This window comes from Ambystoma mexicanum, chromosome 2q, assembly GCF_040938575.1.
Source record: "Ambystoma mexicanum isolate Mex_15411 chromosome 2q, UKY_AmexF1_1, whole genome shotgun sequence".
NCBI lineage: Eukaryota > Metazoa > Chordata > Amphibia > Caudata > Ambystomatidae > Ambystoma > Ambystoma mexicanum.
In genome coordinates this window covers 418,487,251-418,513,055 of record NC_090924.1, presented here as the reverse complement: position 1 = coordinate 418,513,055, position 25,805 = coordinate 418,487,251, and the positions used below count along the sequence as shown (strand labels likewise).

At 41.9% G+C, this 25,805-nt stretch overlaps 1 protein-coding gene and 1 long non-coding RNA gene across 2 annotated transcripts in view; one reads left to right on the top strand and one right to left on the bottom strand.

Annotated features, from left to right (window-relative positions):
- The first annotated feature begins 1,225 nt into the window (after positions 1 to 1,225).
- The window catches only part of LOC138569462 (uncharacterized), a 155,027-nt gene continuing 130,447 nt past the window's right edge, over positions 1,226 to 25,805 (top strand). The window contains exon 1 of the long non-coding RNA XR_011303244.1: positions 1,226 to 1,404. This is a non-coding gene — a long non-coding RNA (uncharacterized lncRNA). The remainder of the gene's footprint in view (positions 1,405 to 25,805) is intronic.
- Positions 11,045 to 11,998, bottom strand: LOC138570329 (olfactory receptor 1F1-like). The gene has a single exon (XM_069649109.1). The coding sequence runs from the start codon at positions 11,996 to 11,998 to the stop codon at positions 11,045 to 11,047; it is 954 nt and encodes a 317-aa protein (XP_069505210.1).

The window sequence follows — 25,805 nt, the reverse complement described above, 5'->3', positions numbered from 1 at the left end:
AGCTCCGGCGTAAAAAACAAGGTAGCTGACAAACCACTTGTCGAACAGTATAAGGCTAAGAAACACACATATATGGATATCAGCTGGTTTGTGATCCAAACGGTGCAGGCAAAGAAATGTGGGGGTGACAGAGATCTCACCCTCAGGAGACTTGAACAAAAATGGATCCAAAAAGTAGATAGTGTAAAACAAGGGCTGAACACAAGTATACAGTGGAATCTGTTCTTCTAAAAAGAACACTTGAACCTGAACCTCTCTTTTTTGATTGGTGGGGTGGTTTAAAGACTGTGGCTAATACTTCACCCATTAAGATCTGACACGTTGCTTTAGCATTGCAACAACTGTGGCTAATTTCCTATGTATTCAGGTTATGTCCTCTGTACAATATGGTTTGAATGATGGACTATTATGTCTCATCATGTGGATACATACAGTAAGAATGTACGACAAATACGTCATGCAATATGCCTGTACCACAGGAATTTTCTATGTTCTGATAAATAATCACCTGTAGGTAACCACAAAGCAATGCGTTAGTGGTATGTAGAGATCTGTGCATTAACACGACTATGATTGCAATAGAAATTAGGAGGCATCAATGTACAATGAAGAACATCTGATCGATTTCCGAAATATGTACACTGTGATATGAAGACATAACTTAATGCTGGGGAACAATGTTTGTGGTGCTACACCAGAGTTATCTAAACTGTAGGCTGCATGGTTATGTGCAAAAATCATATTTATTGGGTTTTTTATCATACACCACGAGATTGAGGTATTTTGTAACCCAAACAAGATCATGTGTTGCAAACCCATAGCTCTCAACTCACACGCTTTTGGCGGGTGACACCCGCCTTGTAAAAGGCTGACTCACCCGCCAAGCCTCCAGCACTCCCATTCATTTCAATGGGCGTCTCACCCGCCAAAAACAAAATCGGGTGATTTCACCCACCTTTGCAACACAAATGGTTGAGAGCTATAAATCTGGGGTTTTGTGTATAATATACACTGCTCGTTTGAAAAAAATGAAAAAGTGATGCATCTGTGAATCCTTGTTACTGTTTTAACATTGTCAGCACCATGGTCCGCATTAGAAACAACTTATTAATACCATACTGATATGACATAGAGAACGAGACCAACATTCAATAGCATCCAGTCCCTTTTCTATTTTTACTTGTATCCTGACTCGCGCACTGCAATACGAGGACTGCATCTATAGTCCGATTTCCATGACTATTAGAAACATTGCAGGGAATGCTGTTTTTATAAACACACGTTCGGAACGTAGTGCAGTAACGCTCATCAAACGAGAGTACAGGAGTTTTTTTCGTCCCGCGAGGAATCGTTTTTCCATCCCGTGAGGAATAGCAGTGTATGGATGTATTCCCACACGAAGAGGTAAGAACATTGCTTTCCTTATCATGTTACACTCACTACAAGGCGGAATTTCGCTTGTTTAACTACGGCCTCGAGTTTTAAGCAACCATTAGTATTCCATGACAGTATTTTTCCGGACTTGTGTGGATTGCTAGATGCTATAAACACAGTAACGTGGCACAATCTGAGCCTTTTAGGTTTAAATTACCACGCATAATATGACATGCCTGCCCTTTCTCCAATTAGTTGGTTAATGGAAAGGGTAGTGTTTTACCAGGGCATATCCTGTGTTTTTTCATAGGTACAGATTAAGGCTGTTTGCCTAGACATTTAATCAGCTCATACTGTTATTGGAAACAGTTTTGAAATCCAGCCGTGGACCTTTGAACTCATAGGTTGACTGATTCATCCCTACCCCTTTTTTGAGGTAGGAACCTTTGTCCATTTATCATTTGGAGTGACAGATGTTTTAGTGATATAGATTATGCATACATCTCCGTTGGGTGCTTTCACTAAACTGCCCCTTCCTGTGATTTACACCTACAGGCATCAACATAGAACACACATTCGTGACGCATCAGACTTGGTTACCTGTCCCTGTCTGGTTCATTGAATCAGGTCAGTGATCCCAGATCTGCCTTAGTACCCACAGTCTCTAGTACTTTAGAGCACGCAGACCATTTTTTATATTGTTGCCCTTATTTTCTAATTGTAGATTGTGAAGGATGGGGTTAGAAGATAAAATATGTACATAAAGCATCATCTTTACTGTCCTGACGAAGGCCTGGTTTTATCAAAAGGGAAGAGCACCGTATGGATGTGGACTATCTCAACTTAAGAGCCCGAAACGCAGTGCGTCGCCAGCACTTTTGTTTATCCATTTTCTTATTCAAAGCTAAAACAAAGGGGACAACCAATAAGCACCTTCCAGAGATAGTGCTGGGCATCTAAAGGAAAAGACTGTCAAGGAACACAGAGACAACATAGGACTCTCAGAAAGGATAAACACAACTGTGGAATGTTTTCACTATCACAAGTAGTTTTATTTCCTCATATCTAGGCAATAGGAGTAGATGTGATTCCTTTCTTTTCCCTTGTAAACCCTTGTGAAGACACCACTCTGTATGAAGAGGCTCTAACACTCATTCGAACCTCCATAAAAATGGACACAAGAGTATGAAAAACTCTACGGTACAACATTGTACTCCAAATATGAACTAACCCAGAATTAATGTAATTATGTGTAATGTAAATTGATTTGTTTTCATGTTTTTTATATGTTTATGAAATACTATGTATAGGCAACCACAGGAACTACAATCCATTGTATAAAATATGTTTTCCCTATAAGAAACAGTGTTTTTTCTTATGCAAAGTGGTCTGGTGGAGTGGAAACCGTTAGCAACTCTCTAGGTACGTGTTTGCTTGGATCCGACTATTACCAGTCACAAGAGAGACAGGAGCAGGAGGAAGCTTGTGGTTCAATTTTTGTTTTCTCATGGTATATACATTCACAAATCTCATGCCAGCGAATTGTGTAGTTATTGACTCTTCGAAGAAACTGTTGGAGAAGTGGAAGTAGGAAATGGGATGTGAGATTACAGAAAAAGAATGGGGAAATATGTGGTGTGCGGAATGTAGGAGTAAATTGGATCTTAAGTTAAGGCTTATCCACCAGAAAATATTAGGAAGTTTGTATTGGACGCCAGTGCGCATGTGTAACCTGGGTCTAAGTGACAATGATTTATGTTGGGGATGTGGTAAAGAGAAGGGATCACGCATCCACATGTTGTGGTACTGTTCCTGTGTGCTAGAATTTTGGAGGGAAGTGTTAGAGATATTAGATACAATATTATCTAAAAGTCTCCCTAGGATCTCTAGGATGCCTCTTCAAGTGTTACTGTTGTCAAAAAAGGTGAGATGCAAAGTTGCTCAACGATATGAGCAGTGGATTGATAATTCCCTTGTGATTGCAGACTGGGTAAATGATGTATTGATGTTATCTAAGTTTGAGAGGGTAATGGTTCAAAGGAAAGACAGGGAAGAGAAGTATTTGACTCGCTGGACACCCTTCAATGAATTCTATGGTGAGTGAGTACTTGGGAATTTTAAGAGTATAGTATATTTAATTGAATTAGGAGAGGAGATCAGGGATGATGAATTGGGATCTTTCTTTTTGTTTGGTTTTGTTTTATTTGTTTGTTTTCTGGTTGATCGTTTGTTTTTTGTTTATTTTGTTTAGTTGTTACTCTGTTCAGTCCTTGTCGTTGTTTTAATGTTTGTCTTATGTTGGTGTTTGTATTTGTATTTGTATTTAGTTTATTTATAAAGCGCAGCCAGGCCCTGGGGCATATGGGCGCGTAAGGTAGAGCTGGTTACAGGGGAGCAGTTAAACAGAGTTACGTTACAGTTACAGTTACAGTTACAGGAAGGTTACAGTTACATAAATGTGCAATCAAAAACAATACGGTCCGCCAGGTTCCAAAATGGTTACAGGTAGGAACTGGCATAATAAGCAAGTGCATGTGCAGAAGTTAAGCTGTCAGGAGTCCGTGTTATGGAGCCAACACTTCGTGCTATGTTTGAACCGGTTGAATGAAGGTTCTGCGCGTAGATGTGGGGGGATGGTGTTCCATAGTTTGGAAGCTTGTACTGGGAAGCTAGCTCCACCCGAGTGTAGGAGTTTAAATCTTGGTATGGTCAAGGTGTTAGTTTGGGCTGCTCTAAGAGGTCTCAAGGCGGAGTGTGGTGTGAAGTGGTTAGTGAGGTATGCTGGAGCAAGGTTAGCCCTGACTTTGTTTGTGAGGGCAAGCGTTTTCAGTGATATTCTGTGCTTGACAGGGAGCCAGCGTAGGTTACGTCTGGTCTCAGATATGTGTGCTTTTTTGGGGATGTTCAGGGCAGCTCTGATTGCATTGTTTTGGACTACTTGTAGTTTATTCATATTTTTATGGCTGGTGCCCAAGTAAAGGGCGTTGCAGTAGTCTATTTTGGAGAGGACTAGAGCTCTCGCTAGAGTGATACAGTTAGGTGCGGAGATGAATGGTCTGCATGCAGTGATAAGCTTGCAGGTGTAGGCAGCTGATGACGCTACTGCGTTAGTTTGTTTAGAGAGGGATAAGGTAGCATCGATGTAAATACCAAGAGTTTTAGTGTTATTAGAGACTGAGATGAGATTGCCATCTATGGTAAATGCTTTGAATGAAGGATTGAGGTTTTTAAGTTTGGCATGAGTGCCCAAGATAATCAGCTCGGTTTTATCGTCATTAAGACACAAGCCATGGTGTGCCATCCATGCTTGTATAACGGAGTAGATTTCATTGAGGGTCGTGCTGTCTATTTCGTAGTCACCCGTGATAGGAAGGAGTATCTGGGTGTCGTCCGCGTAGTTGGTATACGTGACACCCAGATAGTCTAGGATATCGAAAAGGGGTTTCGTGAATATATTATAAAGTGTCGGGGACACGCATGAGCCTTGCGGGACACCACAAGGTACTTGGGCCGGCTCGGCGGAATCTGTGGGAGAGAAGACCCTCATAGTTCTGTTCGCCAGGAAGGAGCTGATCCATGCCGTGGCTGCATCTGAAAAGTGGGCTGCAGATTTCAGGTGTTGGCAAAGTGTTTGATGGTTAACCAAATCAAACGCTGCTGACAGGTCAAGCAATAAAAGGAGTGCAAGTTTGCCATGGTCTTTCAAGGTTTGGATCTGAGTGATAAGGTCAATAAGTGCAGTTTCCGTACCGTGTCTTGGTCGGAAGCCTGATTGCCTGAGCCCTAGGAGATTGTTGGTTTCTAGATAAGCCTGTATTTGTAGGTAGGCTGCTCTGTCCAGTATTTTTAATAGGAAAGGTACCGTCGTTATTGGTCTGTAATTAGACGGGTTAGCTGGGTCAAGCGTAGGTTTTTTAAGGAGTGGAATAACCCAAGCGTCTTTAAGATTGTCAGGAACTATTCCAGATTTGAAAGAGGCATTGATGAGAGTGGTAATGAATGGCGCCAGATCGTGTGCAGCTGCTTTAACAATCGGGGCAGGGCAGGCATCGCCTTGGCAATTTGAAGGTTTCAGTTTCCTGATGATGTTTTCTACTTCCCACGTTGAGAGGGGTGAGAAGCTGAAGGGTTTGCAAGTCGTTTGGAAGGTTGGAGGTATGTTAGGCAGTTGTTTGTGGTTAGGGTCTGCAGATAACACAGATTTTTGTGCGTTAATTTTGGATTGTAGACAAGCTATTTTATCTAATAAGGCTTTCTGGATGTTGCTACACCATAGTGCGTCAGTAATACCTTTGTCAGTCGGGGCAATAGGGGATTCTAATTCTTTGAGTATTTTGAAGAGTTCTTTAGTATTGGATTCCGCTTGTGTAATCCTTTTGTTATAGGAGTCTTTTTTGGCTAGGAGTATGGCTTCTTTGTAGCTAGAGGATACTAAGGTTAGTTCAGATTTGTTCGGAACTGTGGGATGTTTTTTCCAGAGTGCCTCAGCGGTTCTTTTGGCTTTACGTAGTTCTCTTAACTGTGGCGTGAACCATGTGTTGAGGTGACGCTGTGGTTTCGGTTTCCGCAGTTTTAGCGGGGCAATGGAGTCCAGAGCTTTAAGTATGGCCTGGTTGTAGGTGTCCACTAGAGCTGTAGGGTCTGCATCTGAATCAATATTATTCAATATGGGGAGTAGAATAGGTAGGAGTTTGTCGGGAGTAATGTCTTTCTTGTTTCTCGTGCAGATGGCAGGGGCGATGGTAGGCGCTAAGTGAGTAATGTTCGCTTTGATAGTAAAGGTTAGTTTGTGGTGGTCTGACCAGATGCATGGGTCATTAGATAGGAGGTCAATAGAGCAATTGATGTGTGAAAGCCAGTCTAGAGTTCTACCTTTGATATGGGTAGATTCGTGGATGATGTGCGTGTGACCCAAATCAGATAATGTATTGGCTAAGTCAAGGGCATTGGTGTCTTTAGGATCGTTGAGACCGAGGTTAAAGTATCCAAGTAAGATGGTTTGCGAGTTAGGTTTGGTGTTTATGGATATAAGTGATGCAATGTCCTCTGTGAAAGATGCGATGGGTCCTGGTGGTCGATAAATAAGGTGCACGGTGGCCGTGTGGTTGGGTGAGAGGGGTAGCTTAATTGACAAGGATTCGGCAGACGGGATTTGCGCATCTTGGATGATTTTGATGTCGAAGGTATTTCTGTATATGAAGGCAAGTCCGCCTCCCTTTGTTTGAGTGGTGTTTCTATCAGATCTTATAATGGCATAATCATTAGGTATTGCGAGGGCCAGAGATGGGCCGGATGCGGCATTGAGCCAGGTTTCAGTGACTGCGAGGACATCAAGGTTTTCATAGGTTATAAAGTCAGCAATGTCGAGAGCATGGGCAGGAAGAGACCTGGCATTCACTAGTGCTGCTTTGATGAGTTTATCTTTTTTGAAGTTTTTTTCAGATGTTGGCGGTGGATTGTGGGCTAGATTGTTGATGTCAAAGGGGGGAGCAGCATGATTATGGGCAAGATGCGAGTGTTTTATAGTACGGGCTCTAAGTCTGGAGTTCCTGCTTAAGATACTAGGGTGGTGAGAGTACGGGGAGGTAGGTGGACTGGTTTGGATGTTCAGACTAGTATTTCTCTTCAGTGAGCTAGGGTGGAACGAGCCTGGGTAGGTGGGTGGTCTAGTTCTGAAGTTAAGTCTAGAATTTCTGATGGTGATAGTACAGGGTTGGTTTGGAGGCAAAGTGTCGTATCCAGAGTGCTGGATCATCCAAGTATAGATTTGCGGGTGTCATGGTGCTAGGCCTCAGGGAGGAAGTGGTGGGTGCCATGCCTAATCTAGTGGAAGTGTATTGTTTAGAGTGTGGGTCAGGCTGGCTAGACCAATGACTACTGTAAGTGTACAGTAGGTGTATGAGCGTTGATAGGTACCAATACATGATGTTTAAGGTGTTACTGGTACACAAGGTGACGGGGGTGGTCTATTAGCGAATAGAGGAACAGCATAAATTGATTGAATTTGATTGCGGAGTAGCTATGCATGGCATCATAACAGGCAGCGTAGTCTGTGGGCGGCCGAGTGACCAAGGCACAACGACTGTAAATGAGGTCGAATAGGCGACCAAAAGGCACAACACAATGGTAAATGTGGTCTAATAGGCGACCAAAAGGTAAATGAGGTCTAATAGGCGACCAAAAGGCACAACACAATGGTAAATGTGGTTTAATAGGTGACCAAGAGGTACAGCACAATAGTAAGTGTGGACTAATAGGCGACCAAAAGGTAAATGTGGTCTAATAGGCGACCAAAAGGCACAACACAATGGTAAATGTGGTCTAATAGGCGACCAAAAGGTAAATGAGGTCTAATAGGCGACCAAAAGGCACAAGACAATGGTAAATGTGGTCTAATAGGTGACCAAGAGGTACAGCACAATAGTAAGTGTGGACTAATAGGCGACCAAAAGGTAAATGTGGTCTAATAGGCGACCAAAAGGCACAACACAATGGTAAATGTGGTCTAATAGGCGACCAAAAGGCACAACACAATGGTAAATGTGGTCTAATAGGTGACCAAAAGGTAAATGAGGTCTAATAGGCGACCAAAAGGCACAACACAATGGTAAATGTGGTCTAATAGGTGACCAAGAGGTACAGCACAATAGTAAGTGTGGACTAATAGGCGACCAAAAGGTAAATGTGGTCTAATAGGCGACCAAAAGGCACAACACAATGGTAAATGTGGTCTAATAGGCGACCAAAAGGCACAACACAATGGTAAATGTGGTCTAATAGGCGACCAAAAGGCACAACACAATGGTAAATGTGGTCAGATAGGCGACCAGGGGCACAGCTTAGGCCATAGACCTTAAATGCGTGGAATAGTGATATGGGTATTGACCAATGCTGTTAGACATGCGACCATCATGGATCAAAGGCAGAATCAGTGAATGTTTGCTGAGAACCGATGCGTAGGCAGCAAAGGTGTTGGGCACGCTGCACGAGCTAGGTGTACATCATGTGGTTAGGCACGGGCTAGGAACACCCTAAGAACAAGTTTGCGTCTGGCTCATATCGTCCAACAAGTGATAGGGGGATGTGCCATGCGCGTGTAATGTACCGTGAGCAGGAACACATGTGGGGTTTCGTAAGAGTGCAGGTATACGGGCACAGATCTTACCAGAATGTTCACGCAGCTCTTGCCAGTCAAAGCCTGCTTAGCGGTGGGCGGCACGTGTGCAATGTCCTGAGAGCATCAGGGGTTCCTCCAGGGTCGCACTATGAGGAGCGAAACAGTGTCCCGCGCCGTGCCGCTAGGTGCGGACAGGGGCAGACAGGAGGGGCCTTTGGCTCACGGGCCTTAGGCAGCTAGGGCCGGCTTCCGCCTCCGGTCACCAGACGCTATTGATATGTAGATGAGGGTTGCTAAGCAACCATAGCGAGCGTCGGGAGGACGAACTGAGCGGCGGCCATCTTGTGGCTGGAATCTCGTCGGCGTTGCCTCGTCGGTGGTGTAGAGCCAAGTCTTTATATTATGTTCATTATATAAAAAAGATTTATGGCTGAGGCAAATGTATGTATGAAAAAGGAATTCATTTTGACTAAGAGCAATGTAGATGACATGGTTGAATTAAGTTTGTTTTGGAATAGTTACCTATGTAGCAATGTACAATGAGAAACATGTTTTGTTCATAGAATTAATAACTGTATTGGGTATCAGGTAATAATATCGCCATATATATGGTCGCCGTAAATAATATCGCCGGGAAAATGTCGTGGCAATATTATTTAGGTGACCATATATATGGGGACAGGGGCAAAAAAAATGTGGGGCTTGCGGGGATGTCCATGCAATAATGTCGCCACAAAAAACTGCCATTTTTCGGTGATATTTTTGCATGGCGAGAATTTTGTGGCTACATTATTACATGGAACCCTGTATTGTTGATGCTTCTTATATCTGAAGTTATTAAATCAAAATAGAGGTGCTGATTCATCTGAAAGTGCAAAGTGGGGGGGGTGCAGAAGGAGCCAGAGGAGGTGGAAGCGATAAAGGATCTGAAGAGAAGGAGGAGGGAAAGTAAGACAGAGCTGTAAGGGAAGGGAAAGGCGAAGAAAGAGTATAATAGCTGTAAGGTGGTGGTATAATGGATTGAATTAGAGGAGCACATGAGCAGGAGGAGAGGGAGAAGGAAAGCCAGAGGTTAAATTGTATACAGGAGGAGGAAGGAGGGGAGAAGAGCTGAAAGGCCAAGGGGTGTGTTTGAACCAGTGGGGTAGGTGAAATAAACTCAGATCAAGGAGGAGGAGGGCAGAATACTGAGGAAGGCAGAGGAGAAGATCTATAGGAAGGAGGTGAGAAGGACACCAATGTTTGGAAGGAAGAGCGAGCAGAAGATTACATTACAAAGAAATCCAATGGGAGGAGGAGGTGAAGACGGAGAAAGAAGAAAGAAGAAATGCAACATCAGGAGGAAGGGAGAATAGAAGTGAGTAGAGGAGAGATGTATAGTTGTAGATGCAGAGGGAAAGTAGTAGACATGGCAAGAATGCCAGAGGAATTTCCCTGGTGGGGCAGGGTCAGAAAGACTGTTAGCAGGACAATGCCCATTTGTGAACCAACAACTCATCAAAGCGCAAACGTCAAACAGAGCCATCAACATAAATATAATTATACAAATCAGACTTTATCACGATAACAACATTCATCAATAAAATCACACAACAATACAATTGTAAAACAAGTTAAAACTACCAGTACAATAATATACTATACAGGTGAATATCCATTCAGTACCACCCATTCTCGAGGTGAATACAAAGAGAGTAAGATGAGCTTGTGTTGAGATGGCAAGAATGTCAGCAGATTGGAATCCTCAGGGAGAGCTGTAAGTCTTTTGAGACAGGTCCAAAGAATCAGTAAGCATTTGTTCAGTGAGAGGGTGAGTAAGATAGTTTGGGTGTCAGGGTCATGCCATGGGGAGAGAGAAGTGCAGCGAGTTCAGGCCAATCACCTAGAGATCCCCTATGGCCCACTTAACCTCTGGATGACATTGCAACAGTTATTAAGGCAAAGTCTAAAACTCCAAGCAGAGTGTTTACGACACCTGTGGTGTATTCTCCAGCTGGACATCAGTCAATGTAAACTCATCTGTGGCCAGAATTACCAAACAGGCAGACATGTACTATAAGTCTGTGAGACATGCCAGGGGCAGATCAGCAAAACAGAGTTTTTGCGAATGACGGACCCACATGCCATGTGCAGTAAACAGAAAAGGAACAGAAAAGGAAAAGTTGGCTGTTGGAGGAACACAGAACAGTGCTAGATTAAGGAGAACAAAGTAGTCAGGCAGATCAGAAGTATGCCTGGTTTAGGTTGTCAGATGTCAGTGCATGCTCTCCCTGTTTTCACTTTGTTAGTAGTCTTTGTGCCAGAATATATTTTAGCTTCTCCTTTAGTAGCAAGGTAGTGAATTAACTCTGGTCCTGTTTACTAGTAGCCTTTGTGTTCAATGCATGTAGAATTGACTTGAATAGTGTTGTCAACTGGTAGCCAACAGATCGGTTTCAATGCCAGTGTGAAGTGGGCATGCTTTTCTTAGATGTAAGATGATTATGGATGTTCTGGTCTGAAAATGCATCACAGAATATCCTTTGCTCCTACTTTACACTTTTGGAGATACCATCATATCCTAAATTTGAAATCTTTATTGCCAAGAACATTTTTCAAGGCCCCCTTTACCTCTTTGTTCCTCAAGCTGTAGATGAATGGGTTCAACATTGGTGAGACAGCGGTGTACATCACACTGACTACCCTGTCATAGTCCAGTGAGTACATTGATGTAGGTCTGAAATACATGAAGATAAGTGTCCCGTAGAACAAAACCACAACTGCAAGATGTGAGGAGCATGTGGAGAAGGTCTTCCATCGCCCATCCAAAGAACAAACTTTTAAAATGGTGGAAATTATGTGAATGTATGAAGCCAGTATTATGAGAAAGGTGGTCATCAGCACTAAGGAGCCTTCAATAAAAATGACATGTTCATATGTGGATGTGTCACCACAAGAGAGCCGGAGGAGAGGAGGAAGATCACAGAAGAAATGGTGGATTATGTTGGATCCATAAAAAGGAAGGTAAGATGCCATTACACTGTACAGCAATGAATGTATAAAGGAGAGTACCCATGATGCAACTACTGACACAGCACAGACTTTTGCGGTCATTGTAGTTGAGTAGTGCAAAGGGTTACAGATGGCCACATATCGGTCATAGGCCATTACTGCCAAGAGAAAACTTTCTGTATTTCCAATGAATAAAAAGAAAAACAGCTGGGTAATACACCCAATGAACGATATAGTTTTGCTTGTGGATAGGAGGTCAGCCAGCATCTTGGGGACTGTAGTAGAGGTGAAGCAGATATCCACAAAGGAGACATTTCTGAGAAAGTAGTACATTGGGGTGTGGAGCCTTGCGTCCAGAGCAGTTACTGAAATGATGATGCCATTTCCCACCAGCATTGTCACATACATGGCTAGGAAAAGAACAAAGAGTCCTATCTGATGCTCTGGGATGCTCGACAGTCCTTTGAGAACAAATTCAGTCACTGCTGTTAGGTTGTCACATGGTGTAAACTTCATGACTTCTTGACTCCTAAGTAAATAGTGTAAAGAACACATTATAGAACAATTAACAGCCAGATAGCGACCAAGATTATGTTCACATCAGCAATATATTGAAGAAATGTCCCAAAATGTGATCAATATACGCTCTTGCAGTTTTGTCCCATTCATAATATCGTCTTCATATTTCAATTTATTTTTGGTGAAGTTTCAAAAACGGTGACATAGCGTGAACTTCCAAAATATACTTTAAGACACATGATAAAATTACATTTCTAAGCAATTGACACACTTACATTTTCAGACTATAAATAAGTATATTAGTAAATAATGGATACAAATGGGATAAACACAATAGTTGGAAAGATACACATACACTTTCATCAAATAACAGAATGGTACTGTTTATACAAGTCACTAACTATTGTCCGAATGCAGCGATATTGGAATAACTCCACTGTTCTGAGGACCATACTGCTATTAAAATGTCATTACATATTTCGGTTATCATAATCATCAGCGCCATATATTGATCAGGAACACATGCTACTACAATAAACCATCAACACGTTTTTGAACTATTAAATAATTAAAACCAACTATTAAAATTCCTCAATAGGACCATTAAAGCATCTGCATCCTCACCCCCCTCCCGGCCCACCGTTGGCACCTTCATCCCTCGCTGGTGCCGGGAACACTCTGTGTTCCTGGGGCAGTTCCGTTTGAGGCAATGGCTGCCATGAAAAGGGAGAAGGGACTACATGTAGTTCCCATCTCACTGATTCATGGTAGCCATCTTGTTTGGTATTTTTTTTCAAGTTGGGAAACAACAAAAAACATGCTGTTTCTCAACTTGAAAAAAATAACTATCAGTATTCCGGTAACATGTCCTGGAAGCTAATAGCAATAAACCCCTCTGGGTGGGGGAGTTACCAGGGCAGATAATGCCCCAGGCTAATGTTAAAGCCCTCGCAATGCTTGCCATTACCTGGACTGCTACTGTCCCCACCCGTAGGTTTTTTTATGCTTAATTAGAGTCTAGTTGTGCCATCACTACTGACCTGAAGAAAAAAATGACATCTCTATTGCTCTTCCATCAGTTAAGCTTCATGTGTGACATCACAATGGCTACTGCTTGAGCCACCACAAAATAGACTTCCAGCTGCAAGTGCAACACTTAACTGAAGCTATGAAGTTTTTTTTTTTTCAATTCTTTCTTTTATAATGGCTTTCTGTAGTAATTTACAGCCATTAACTGGTAAGGAACTGTTTATGGTTGTATGTTGATTTTGTGAATGATCAGTGGCCTAGCACAGAATTTGGTGGGCCCCCTGCGAGCCATGCTGAGGAGCCCCCCCCCCTGCTCAGCTCAGCAACAAATCACAGGTCGTGCCACACTCTGGGCGTACCTAGTTTACCAAGCTTGCGCAAAAAGTATGAACGTGCTGCTGCAGGAGTACACTGCACACTGCACTAGGAGAAAGATATAAATGTATTTTAATGCCTTATACAGCACACTTTTCTGAAACAAATTGGCTAAAAAGCCAGAGTGTTTGCAATTGTTTTGTAGGGTAACACCAATCCAAAAATCCAGTACTTACAAGTCACCAACACTGCACCGGAACATTAATGCTTCAATTATTTGAATGTGTTGCTATTGAAAATGATATGCCACAATGAAAACATGTCCAACTGGCTGCACAATGTAGACCAGTCTAGACATGTAATAACCTATTACAGTAAGGCATTCGGGGCAACATTTAGACATAACTAGACTGGTTGCACTAATATACCAGTTGAAGCAATAACACTTATCATGGTTATTGTATCACAGATGCTCAGAAAAATATACAATGCTGCAGTAAGAAATTGCTAAATTGGCAGGACCAAATGCCATTCTAGCCAGGTAATTATACATAGCAGGACTGCTTTATCAGAGATGCCCAGTTAATAAAAAGTCAAGCCAAACTAAGAAATGACTAGACTGGCTGCACCAAATATCTCACTCGCCACTAATACCACATATCATGTCTGCTTAGACATGGATGACCATTACGATTTATTGCACAATCCTCACCCCATCCCCGTACACATCCCCTCTCCCTTCAACTCCGAGCCCCAAACCCCAAACTTAGCTCCTCTGCACAGAATTACCTCCATGGCCCTATTCCTTGTCCCAGTGCTTACATAGGATGTACATTGCCTCATAGGTAAGTTCTGGGATGAGGCATAGTGGAGGTAGGAGCATTGAGGATTACAGGTAACTAAACCAGGCATTACCTCCATGCCCCTCTACGTCATCCCACTACTTGTGTATAAGGCAAAGTGCTGCATACACAAGTACTGGGACAAGGAAGAATAGAGCTAGGAGTAATGAAGATTGCCAACACGTAAATAAAGGCATTACACACCAGCAGTGGTGCAACACCATTGAGCTGACTGGGCTTCTGCCCCCCTCGTGCCCTGAAATGTTGGGTTATGTTGACTTGACTTGGCTGACCTACAGAGCCGTTGCCGGACATAACAGGACACAGATGCAAGCTGGTGCCTGGGTTTCGCTGTTAACAAAGGATCGGCAATTGCTGACATAAAGCATTTCACTGTTAGTACCTGCATTCAAATGCATAACTCTTTAGGCAATTGAAATCATGATGTGGGTTTAGTCCTTACATGCCACAGGAGTGATTGGAAGGGTAGAGAGGGGGTCATCATCACATCAGTCCATAAGTGGTTATTTTCAAACTTAAAGGAGAGAGTTGTAACATTGAAGCTACACTACAATAGTCGCATTAGAATGCATAAAGAAGTTAGATGCCCCCACACAAATAAGTTTTCCCCTGCTCCACTGCCCGTGAAGTTAGCGCCTCCCCCAATATTTGAAGGGTTTGCCCACCCACCCCCGAAATGTAGGTTTCATTGTGCCCCTAAACACAAGCACACACACAATTCACCATACACACACACGCATACCAAGCCACCCATACCTTTTATTCTATACCCTTTCACCATACAGGTACACCCAGGCATCCACCCGTACATTTAAGTGCGCACATTTTACCATGCTCACCCAGGCAGCCACCCATACATTTAAGTGTCCACACTTTGATCATACAGGCACAAACAAGCAGCCACCCATACATTTAAATGTACACCCTTTCACAATACAAGCACACCCAGGGATCCACCCATACATTTAATTGTGCACCCTTTCACCATACACTCATAGACACACACACAGTCACCCATACAATAAAGTGTGCACCCTTTCACCAAAACTCGCAGAGGCAGCCATCTATACATTTAAGTGTGAACACTAACCCCATGCACTCACACACCACACCCAAGCACCCACCCATACATCATGCACTCACTCATTCATGCACATCACATTATATACATATATACACACACGCACGCACGCACACACACACACATTTATAGAAAATACATTTTCTTACCTTTAATCCTTTGGTACAGGGAATGAGTCCTTCAGCTCCCTGCAGCAGGCAGGAACACGTGCTTCCGTCAAGAGGATCTGGAGGCCTCCATGTCATGGGGTGGAGGAGAAACCTATTACTTTTTAAAAAAATGTATTTAATTGATTTAGCTGATTTCTCAACTTTACAATAGTATTTAGTACAAAAATGTGTTACAGATTAAAACAAGTTAAGATGCATTCGGTTTGTTGAAAAAAAATTGATTCCACCCGTCATCATCATCAAGTGTGGAGAAATGTATATAATGTTTATACAAGTGCAATTCTCTGATGTTTATCAATGCTGGATATTCTAACATGATGTGGCGTAAAGTTTCTTTTTGGTTAACAATTTCGCTAAACCTACAAAAATTCAGTGTTTGGCTAATTACTTTTCGTTTTGCCAGGACCACTCTATTCGGCCAAAGGTTGAACCTAAAGCATATGAAGGCCGATATAGCGGCCACAGAAGGATGTAAGGTGAGATATGTCTCACACATTCCAAGCTTTTTGTCTGCAAATGGATTGTTACTAAAGTCTTTATAAATGCAGCATTGTTCCCATGTGTGAATCCAATCCTGTAAGTACACCTTTATCGTTGCTCTCTCAGGATTTTCTAAGAGGACACTCGAGGTTAGATCGGTTGCAGCCATAATGTCAAATATAACATTTCTCCACTCCACAACAAACCTCTGCCTTGATGTGAGCAGGTATCCAGAGAGGGACAGGAGTAAAGTTCTGGGACCCTTTGCTAATATACACTTTCTGAACAGGGCGCACTGACGCCATTGGAAAAAGCGTTTAGAGAGGTTAGTCCAATCTCATATCGTTTGAGCGCCATCGGCACACATTGGGGTAAATTTAGAATTGACTTCCAGTATCTACCTTCCAATTTTTGGAGATTGATAGGATTTGTACTAAGCCATGATTCTAGCCCATATAAAACAAAGGGAGTGGTTTTCTGGTTGTAATACGCAATTGCGGATCTTAAGGAGAATTTGCCATGCTTTCGTAAGATCATCTTAGTTTGGGAGATGCCTGTTGTCAATCTTACTTCCAAGATCTGTAAGTGCACCCTGTCCAGGGGCTGGCTGTTAATATGCATTCCGAGGTATGTGTATACTTCTACTATCTCTAATTCAGAATTTGCAGTGTCCACCGCATTTTACTCCTTTTTGCGTGCTGAGCATTGCAGATCATGATTTTAGATTTTCTGGCGTTAACAGTTAGTTGAGTTGGTTTATGTCTCTATACATCGCCAAAGCCTGTAATAAATTGTGCAGGCCTATTGGTGTCTTTGAAATTAACACAAGGTTGTGTGCTTATAGGAGTGCCATGACTCTCTCCTGTCCCAATTTGGAGCATCTGCAATGACATTACTGAATGTGTCAGGGATGGCAGAAATAAAGAAGTTGAAGAGGGCTGAGGTGAGAATACACCCCTGCCTCAGCCCTCTTGTGGTGTACACTGATGTAGTAAGCATCCCCTGCATGTTCCACCTGACCTGGAGTGAAGTTCTACTATGTAATTCATTGACAATGTCCACAATAGTAGCTGGACAGTCCTCTTTTTGTAATTTGTTAACCAGTATCTGTCTTGAGATTGAATCGAATGCCGCATGGAAATCTATGTACGCAAAATATAGCATCCGCTTTGAGAGATGGTACTGCTGTTTGATGGCATGGAATGTTGATAAATTTACAGCAGTGCCCATCCCAGTTATAAAGCCGGTCTGATGGGGATCACGCTTCCAACAATTCAGTGTCCATGAGTTGAAGTCTCATAGCACAAAACGTGCAGAAATGTTGCCTTCTACGCCAAATAGTGAAATGGGTCTATAGTTCCCAGGACTTGTTCGGTCCCCATTCTTATAGATCGGGATTACTACAGCTTTACCACATGAATTTGGTATGCATCTCTTTGTTATGACATTAGAAAAGATGTTGAAAAGAATCGTAGCCCAAGAACGTGGATGTGCCTTCAGCATAAAGTTGCTTAGGCTGTCCGGCCCCGGGGCCTTTGAGCTACTTGATTTCCTAATAAAATGTTCAATGTCTTCAACTGATATATTTAAACACCATGGTGCATTCGCTGTAGATTTAATCCCAATTGTTGGCCATGTCGAGTTGTCATACAGAGCAGAGAAATGTTCTATCCATTGTTGTTCTTTGACTCCGTTTATCTGTATTTGGATCTGCAAGCTTCTTGCGGCTTGATTAAGCATAGCCCAAACAACGGCGGTGTTTTTACATGTGATCGCTTGCAGGAAGTTTTCACCATTTCGCTGATACCTGATGGCCTGCCAACTATGAGTCCAGTTTCTATATTCACATTTGGCCGCTTGTAAAGCTGACATTCTATCAGTTTGAGGTAAATTCTTAATAGCGTTTTTCTTTAGTCGTAGTTGAGCTTTTTTTCTTGTTGGGCTAAGTCAAAGCAGTAACTCTTTCTTGACGGTTTACACGTGTTGTTATTAGAGTGCGTGTTAAAGAATATAAGAGCCGATGTATATAACGTGCTTCTGCATCTTAGATCATTATTTATCAGCATGTTATTTAATTGTACCAGTTTATGTACATTCCATCAGAAGCGATTAGCTGCGTTGTTAGTATTGAGCTGCTGAGTGTAATAGTTCATTACTTCAAGAGGGTCCACTGTTCACCAATGCCACTGCAACGTGAGCATGTTGTGGTCGCTGTTTGATTTCTCAATTAATTCAAACTTGTCAGCTAGGTTGTACAATTGTTTGTCTACGTATACGCAGTCGATTATGCTTCGTGAGGAGCCTCTAGACCATGTAGGTCGAGGAAGGACATATCCAGGTAAAGAACCGTTTGACATAAGAAAGCCTCTATCCTTCATCATTGAGGACCATCTAAATTGGCTATCAGAATTCCTTGTTGTGGTATCCAGACATCTTAAGTTCAAGTCTTCAGTGATTATTTTGTTTATGGTTGCCAGATCAGTTGAGAAAGTGTCTAGCAGGACTTCCAGATCATGAAAAAATCTCATGTCTGGTATACCCACCAGATTCCTGTATAGATTAATTTAGGCAATGGTGCTGTACCAGTGCTGAATTTTTGACAAGTTGCATAAAGTTGTTAGGTGCTGCCCTGTCTTGTATAGTGAAACCTGTGTTCACATTAACGGCTACCATGAGCCCAGAGGTTGGTCGCCCATTTGGAGTGGCAATCGCCCTAAGAAAGACGATGCTATGGTCATCCCACCTTGGTTTTTGTAGTAGCCATGTTTCCTGCAATGCAAATATATCACATTCATTAGTGTGGTTTTCGTTTGTATATGCAAGATGTGTGTGCCCTCGGGTGTTCCAACTTGCCAACTTGATGGAACTTTCTTGTCTTGATTCCGGGGGATTCTTCATGGCTTCCCCCATACATAATTATGCTTCATGAGTATTTGCAGTGTTCTTTGACACTAAGCTTTGGCAAACACACTCGCATTTGTTCGCGATATGATTTTCCGTTTTCAGATTTTCTATTTTCGATAAGTACTGTGAAATTATGAAACCTATTGTGTGTAGCTCTGCTTTGGACAGCCAGATGGTATTGAGGACTACACCTGAGGGAATCCAAAGTCTCACAGTTGCCGAATCATATAAATCAGGGAATTCGTCTTGGGCTAGGTTACCTGTCGTGATGTCTTCCAGTTTTGGAATGTCCTCAAATATGCTTAATATAGTTGAACGGCACAGTGTAAATCTTTTGAAGGGAGCCGTCCGACATCTCATAATCAATGTGTGATGAGCTGGCCTAAGTTATGCCTCTTGGCGCCATTTTACTTTGAGAGTTTCAAGACTGTTGTTGGTAAGCCTTGCGTATGGCCCCCTCTGACTTCTAACTGTACCACGTTCAACGGAAGGGTATTTTCCTCCCGACTCTGGTTTCCCAGAGCATTACTTTGTGGAAGCTGCAAGCACTTGTAATGTTTTGTCAACAACATCCCCCCTTTTTGTGAGGTATGAAGCTCCACATTCGTGGATGCTTGATTCGGGGGCTGAGGTATTTGTGATGACATGTAGGCATCCACGGCCTCTCTGATTTCTTTTCTTCAATCTTCCTGTGCTCGGATTTCAGCACTTTTATCAATGGTGTTTGCCAAGCCTTTATCATGGGAGTCCATGTCTAAGTTAGTTGTATCCATGCTACGTGGTCTTTGTTTTTTTTGGTTATGATTTCAGCGACCAGATCATCTAACGGCTGGTACGGGGCAATGGTGATATTTCCTTTCCTCTGTTCGCCTTTTTTGTCCTTGCATACATTTTTATATTTCTTCACAACTGCCGGACTGGCATTTTGTGTTTGCTTTTGAGAAGCAACAATATTCCTTATGAATTGTTTTGATGAGGATTTTGCAATTGCTCCTACATTTTTCATGTTTTTAGTTTTCATAGTTTGCGTTTTGCCTACAGTTTTGCCTGGACCTTTGGTTTTTGACTGGCTTGCAACATGGTCCAATTGAAATATGTCATATGTTTGTTGATAAACCCCAGTCTTAGGTGTGATATTTGTTATACGACCCTCATTTCTTGGATGCATAGACTTATCGACAGCAATTGGCCGCATCACAGCATCAAAGCTTGGTAATGGCTGGGGTAACATGGTCTTGTGAACCCTTGCTTGCATAGTTGATTGCTGTGTATCAATGCCCGTTTGCACCGATTTGTCCATGAGCATGCAGGTCTTGGTGCTTAAGTTTTCATATCGGGCAATCCAGCTTGGTCAGATAGTTTCTGGTTTAAGGATTCGAATAAGTGACTCAAACTAACAATGGCCATGTTAATCACTGTTAAAGTAATTTCCAGCAGCAGTTGCTATTTAGGATCATCCATTTTGTGCGAGGAGCAGCAGGTTTCCTTTGTGTTGGGGCAACAAATTAAATTGAAATATTCAGTGACTGTGATCCTTCGTGCTCAAAAATAGACGGAGATCGTGGCAGGTTGAAAAAGTGTGCCTCATCAGATAGGCTCACATGTAGTGAGATTCCAGCGATTGACGAGTGCACCAAATCAATAATGGAGGTGTGCATTCCATCCTTGGGTGTCGACGATATAGTGCTCTCCGTGAGTGTCTCATCTGCATGTGTTTGGTTAAAAGAATTGTTTGTCCCCACTTGAGCATTTGAGGTTTTTCTGGTAGGCGACCTTGTGGTAAGACTCCCTACCCCCATTACATCTTTAAGTCTTTGCACAGTGCTAAATGAAAGACTTATATTTTCAATGTCTCCTGATTGATTATTTGGTGTGGTCAAGTTTCATGTCACAGGTGTCTTCCTGGTTTCTGTCCTGTTCCCAGTTTAATCACTGGTGGCGGGTTATCGTTACAGCGACCGGCAGTGGCACGGCCCCTTTACTAGAGCCAGTGCATCACACAAAACTCCTGCATAACCGCCACCAGCATGTTTTTTGTAGATGCCGATGTCTGCGTTATAAGCTTTTTTGAAACCCGCCTATTCGAGTGTGGGCTAGAAAGGTTGTTACTCCTCAAAGGAGTTGCTATTGCCGTCATGTTTGATTTCAGGGTGTACAGTGAAGAAAACATGTGGTATTAGTGTAGGCAATTGCATAAGAAGTTAAACACTTCCTGTAGTTAGCGTGCAATATTTATTTTTTCTCAACTCTACTTAGATTATAACAATAGCACTTTGCTCAACGTTAAATTTGTACAAACCCAAGATTAAAAAGAAAAAATAAACACATATTCAACAGTACCTTGCACATAGTAAACAACAACTTTACAATAAGGGATCACCGCCACCCATAGCCATCCACGGACAGCCAAAGACAGCCCCTAACGAACAGGCCTTGCGAAAAAAGCGTGCGCACAAAAGAGCATGCTTTGGCTGTATATGGGCTTGTGGGAAAAGAGGGAGGTGCTTACAGCACTTAGGAAACGTTCTGTGAAATGGCACCTAAAAGTGAAAGAAAAACGGTTAAAGTTGTGAAGCAACTTTTCTGTCCTGGATTTAGATACGTTACTTTCAAAAGTCGTACCGTAGCTCCAGCCAAATAACATGCCCGGGAAACACAGTGATGGTGATCATACACGGCAAAGTCAGCAGAGGAAAACAGCAATTCCAGCAGCCACAGACAGCCCTTAACGAACAGCCCTTGTGAAAAAGAAATGGTTTCTTTTTTAATTCACTCTGACTGCCTAAATAAATTATTTCCGCTAAAGGCATCGGAAATCATTTCTTCCATGTCATGGGTTGGCGGAATCCCTATGATTTTAGAAATAAATTGTTTCTTTTTTAAGTCACTCTGCCTTCATAAAGAAATCATTTCTGTTACTCTCTCTCCAGATGAGCTGGAAGATATGGCAAACCTTAGAGGGCCTATTCTGGAGAGCCGTACTTGACCTACCTAACTGTATACCTGTGGCTGTGATAAGAAAAGAGTTTGGACTGACTTCTCTCATTACTTATGTCAGCTGGAAAACACTATCTTTCTTTTGTAAATGCTTACTGCCTCCACCAGATAGCGGTTTTGGGCTATTGGGTCAAGCACTGAAATCAGAAAGAGAGCCTTTACTTGTTGAATGGAGCACCAAATGCTTGAGCCTGCTGGACTCAGTAGACTCTACTGTGAAACTACTTATTGAAAATCCAGATTGGATCGAGTCCTCAGTGCTGGCGCAGTCATCCAAACTCTATAGCAAATACTGCGTTGCTCTGAATAAGCGTGGCTTAACTCTGCTGTATTTGAGTAAGTTTCCTTCAGCGGAGTTGCGACAGCAATTTCTCAGACTTTGCTTCAACATCTTTCCGACCAAAGAAATTCTTGAAGCGAGAAAACAGAAAAGCACGAGAGACTATAAATGTCGGCTCTGTGGTCACCCAATGGAAACACTTTGCCATCTCATTATGAGCTGTCAGGGCATCATGGACATTCGTCGCAATCTACTGGGGAGATCTTTTGAAAGTAATTAAACTTCAACAAAGAAAGACATTTGGTTACAGTTGCTACAGGGCTCAAGGTTATCTATAACGTTTGCCCTGCTAGAGATGGTATCAATCATTTTTTAAAACTCGATGGAGAGATGTGAGAATGGAAGTTTATTTCTGCATAATAAGACTGAAAGAAGCTGCTAACTTTGGCTCAACTGGTCCTTCCCTCTCCTTTTTTACCCCTATTTTTCTCCTTCCTTTTTACTTCTCTCCCCTTTTCCTTTTTCCCTTTTACAGCATTTGACTGAAATGATTGTATCATATGTTTTTAGAGTTATGGAACTTTCGTTTACTTATTTATTCTTTTTTTTCTTTTGTTTCTTTTTTTTATTTTCTTTTTTTTCTTTCGCGTTGAATTTGAACTGTAACTGGTAAAAAGCTTATTTTGAAGCTAACACTAAAATAAATAAATAAAGCAATTTATTTATGAAGGCAAAATAACTTCAAAAATAAACTATTTTTGATTTGATTTGATTTTTTAAGTCGTGTGGGCCCCCTCCAAGGTCATGTGCTGGCGGTTTGCAGTGTCAAAGGTTTTAACACATGAGAGGAAGCATCTGTTATGACTTCATTTAAAGCAAGAAATAAAAACGTTTTTAGATAGTTTTATTAAACTTCTTAAACTCTTTTTCTATAACACTTTACAAGTTGCATATTAGTGTTTGTTCTTTTTCAAACAGATCCCATGTCGATCATATGTATTAGCAAATGCAAGATCATGTATATTACATTAAGAAAAGGACAGATACTAAAGGGGATAAGGCTGGTGACCATGTGCTGTAAGTCCAGTTCATCCTGCTTCTCCTTTTCGTCCTGTGGGCCATTTGCTGCTGTGCCTCTGTTACCTCGTACTCTGCAACCTCCAGGTGGTAGAGGTACTGGTGGTGGCGAACCCTGGGGTGTGTTAATGCCAACAGCTGACATCTTTTGTTGATTGGTCCCAGATAGGAATTGAAGATTCCAGTTGAAGGAGCTATCTCAAAATTAATAGAAAATGGTGGACCTTCTGGGTGTGTGCTCTCTCTGAAGTTGCAGGCAAACAACCTTTCAAATCCTCAAATAATTTGATTAAATTTAACTTTATTTCTCTTGAGTCCTGTTGTGTAATGAATTTATGGCACAGGCCTGCGTTTTTATAAGGCTACTGGCTTTTTCAAAGCGCATACTGAACGCTCACAACTGTTGGTTTTACAGTGACATGATAGGCTACAGAGCACATAAACCTGATGAGTATGCTTGCTAAGGGTTCATTGCTTTTCAAGGCCTCCACCGAAAAACTGCAGGTTTAGCTTTCAGCCTCCACGGAAACACTTTATGTAAACGGACACAAGATGGTACAGGAAGTTCAGTCTGACCCTGGCTATTGAAAAGACAGCCTTCTAGTGATGCTCCCAGGGTCTAAGCACCAGCTTTTAGGAGGGAGGGGTAGGAGGGAGGGGTGTTTTTTCCACCAAACACATGCTTTGTAACAAAGTTTCTGGAAGAGTTGAGTAACATTTGATAGGCGGGGGCACTCAATAAGAGAGGATACTTCCTTGAGAAGAGGGAGATTTGCCAGCGGATTTGCATCGCGCACGTACAAGTTTCCTGGGTTCATATCTCCTTGCGGTGGTTCCTGTATTGCTACGTCTTGTTGAGTGCCAACTTGAAAGGGTTGGCTGAGAGTCTAGTCCTGTGCCTGACCTGAGAGGGGTTGGCCCAGAGTGTCCAGTGCCTAAACAAGAGGGTCCCTGGCCTAGCTGATAATACCTGAGTGAGGAACGTAAGATTGTACTCTTTGTAACTTGTTACTTGCATTTTCTCTCTCATTCTTGATAATCTGAAGTGCATATGAAATATGTAGTGCTTATTCGTCATGTTATCTGCACATTGCTAAATAAATGCCAAGTATAAAGCGTTCTCCTTCTTTCCTGAGTGTGATTATTGTTTCCGCAAGAGTCGAACCTGTAGAGAAGTGTGTTTATTTTGGGCTGTTCAAAGGGCAAACGCACACAGACTTAGAACATGCCCTGACATAATGTTTGCAGTGTGTTCTGTATTTTCTGGAATTTTTGGTTACAATGCATTTCAGCTCATGATGTGTTTGGTCCATGTTGTGTATTGTTATTGTTCTGTTCTAAATGGTGGAGTACAAGAGATATTTAAAACATTAGAAGGTTACTTTTCTTTCCAAAATGGGAGGAGAAGCTGAGTGCATCCCAAAGTGCAAAATTATTTCCAACTTCCATTTTCTTCTTTTAGATCATGTCTTCTTTGGGAAAGTGCATTTCAAACTAATCCTAGATATTGCTCATATCTAATAGAGAACATAGTTGTATGCAAAGTTCTGAGATATGTTTAATATGTTTCTGATGTAAGCAACATTTATATATTTATCTGTAAGTACTACTATAGCTTTGAAAGACATTCTCATTTATTTCTATCTTTGTAAATAAAACTGGTTTTGAATCTTACTCTATGCATCTTTGTTATGATACATATGTTTTGGTTATGCATCATAGCAACATTTACCTGGTCGGATGTGCCATTGCCACTCATTGAAGTAGTCACCATCATGTTTACTTTCACTACTGTAGCACCCAGAGGTGGCATGACGTGCATCTATAGTGCCTGTCACTGTGACATGCTCTCTGTTTCTTTTGCATCGAGTATTACTTTTTCAGTAATTTGTGGCACTTTACTCAGAAAACACTACCATAGTACTTTAAATAAAAAGTAAGTAAAATGAAGATCATTGAAATAAAATAAGAACTCTGGATATCCTGGATACCTCGCATTTGGTTAGTTTAATACAATGGATCTAAAATAGCCTTGATGAGGACCCAAGGGCCGAAACACGTGTGGCCGGCTGATCACTAATGGGACCAAGAGCCCACTAATAAACACATTCATGAATAAAATCAATTATAACCAAAGAAGAAACGGTGTGGAAAATCCATTGTATTAAACTAACCAATAGCGAGGTATCCAGGATATCCACAGTTCTTACCACAAAGGAGGTGTGGACTTCACCTCAACAACCAAATCCTGTGACCTGGCTTTAAGGAAAAGGACACCACAACAAAGAACAGAGCTCAGCAAGGAAGGTTCCATACCTAGGGCCCAACATAGAATCTTGAAATAAAATAAGTAGGACTTCCTAACGTATAGAACCTATCAACTATGACTGAATCCTCTAAATAAAATGCCTTTTCTGAAAAGACGATGTATACCTTCCTGACTCACATGCCTTTGAATCTACCACATACAAGCTATTGCAACAACCATACTTGTATAAGGTGCTATATCAGACTGTCTATTGCTCTCAGGAAGATCCTAAGAAAGGCTGCAGTGCAATTAGTTCTGGTACAAACATGAAACAGGAGTTGAGAAGAAACAAGTTTGAGC

What these genes read in the sequence shown, in the direction of transcription:
- LOC138570329 (XM_069649109.1), bottom strand. Translation starts at nt 11,998, where the DNA reads ATGAAGTTTACACCATGTGACAACCTAACAGCAGTGACTGAATTTGTT.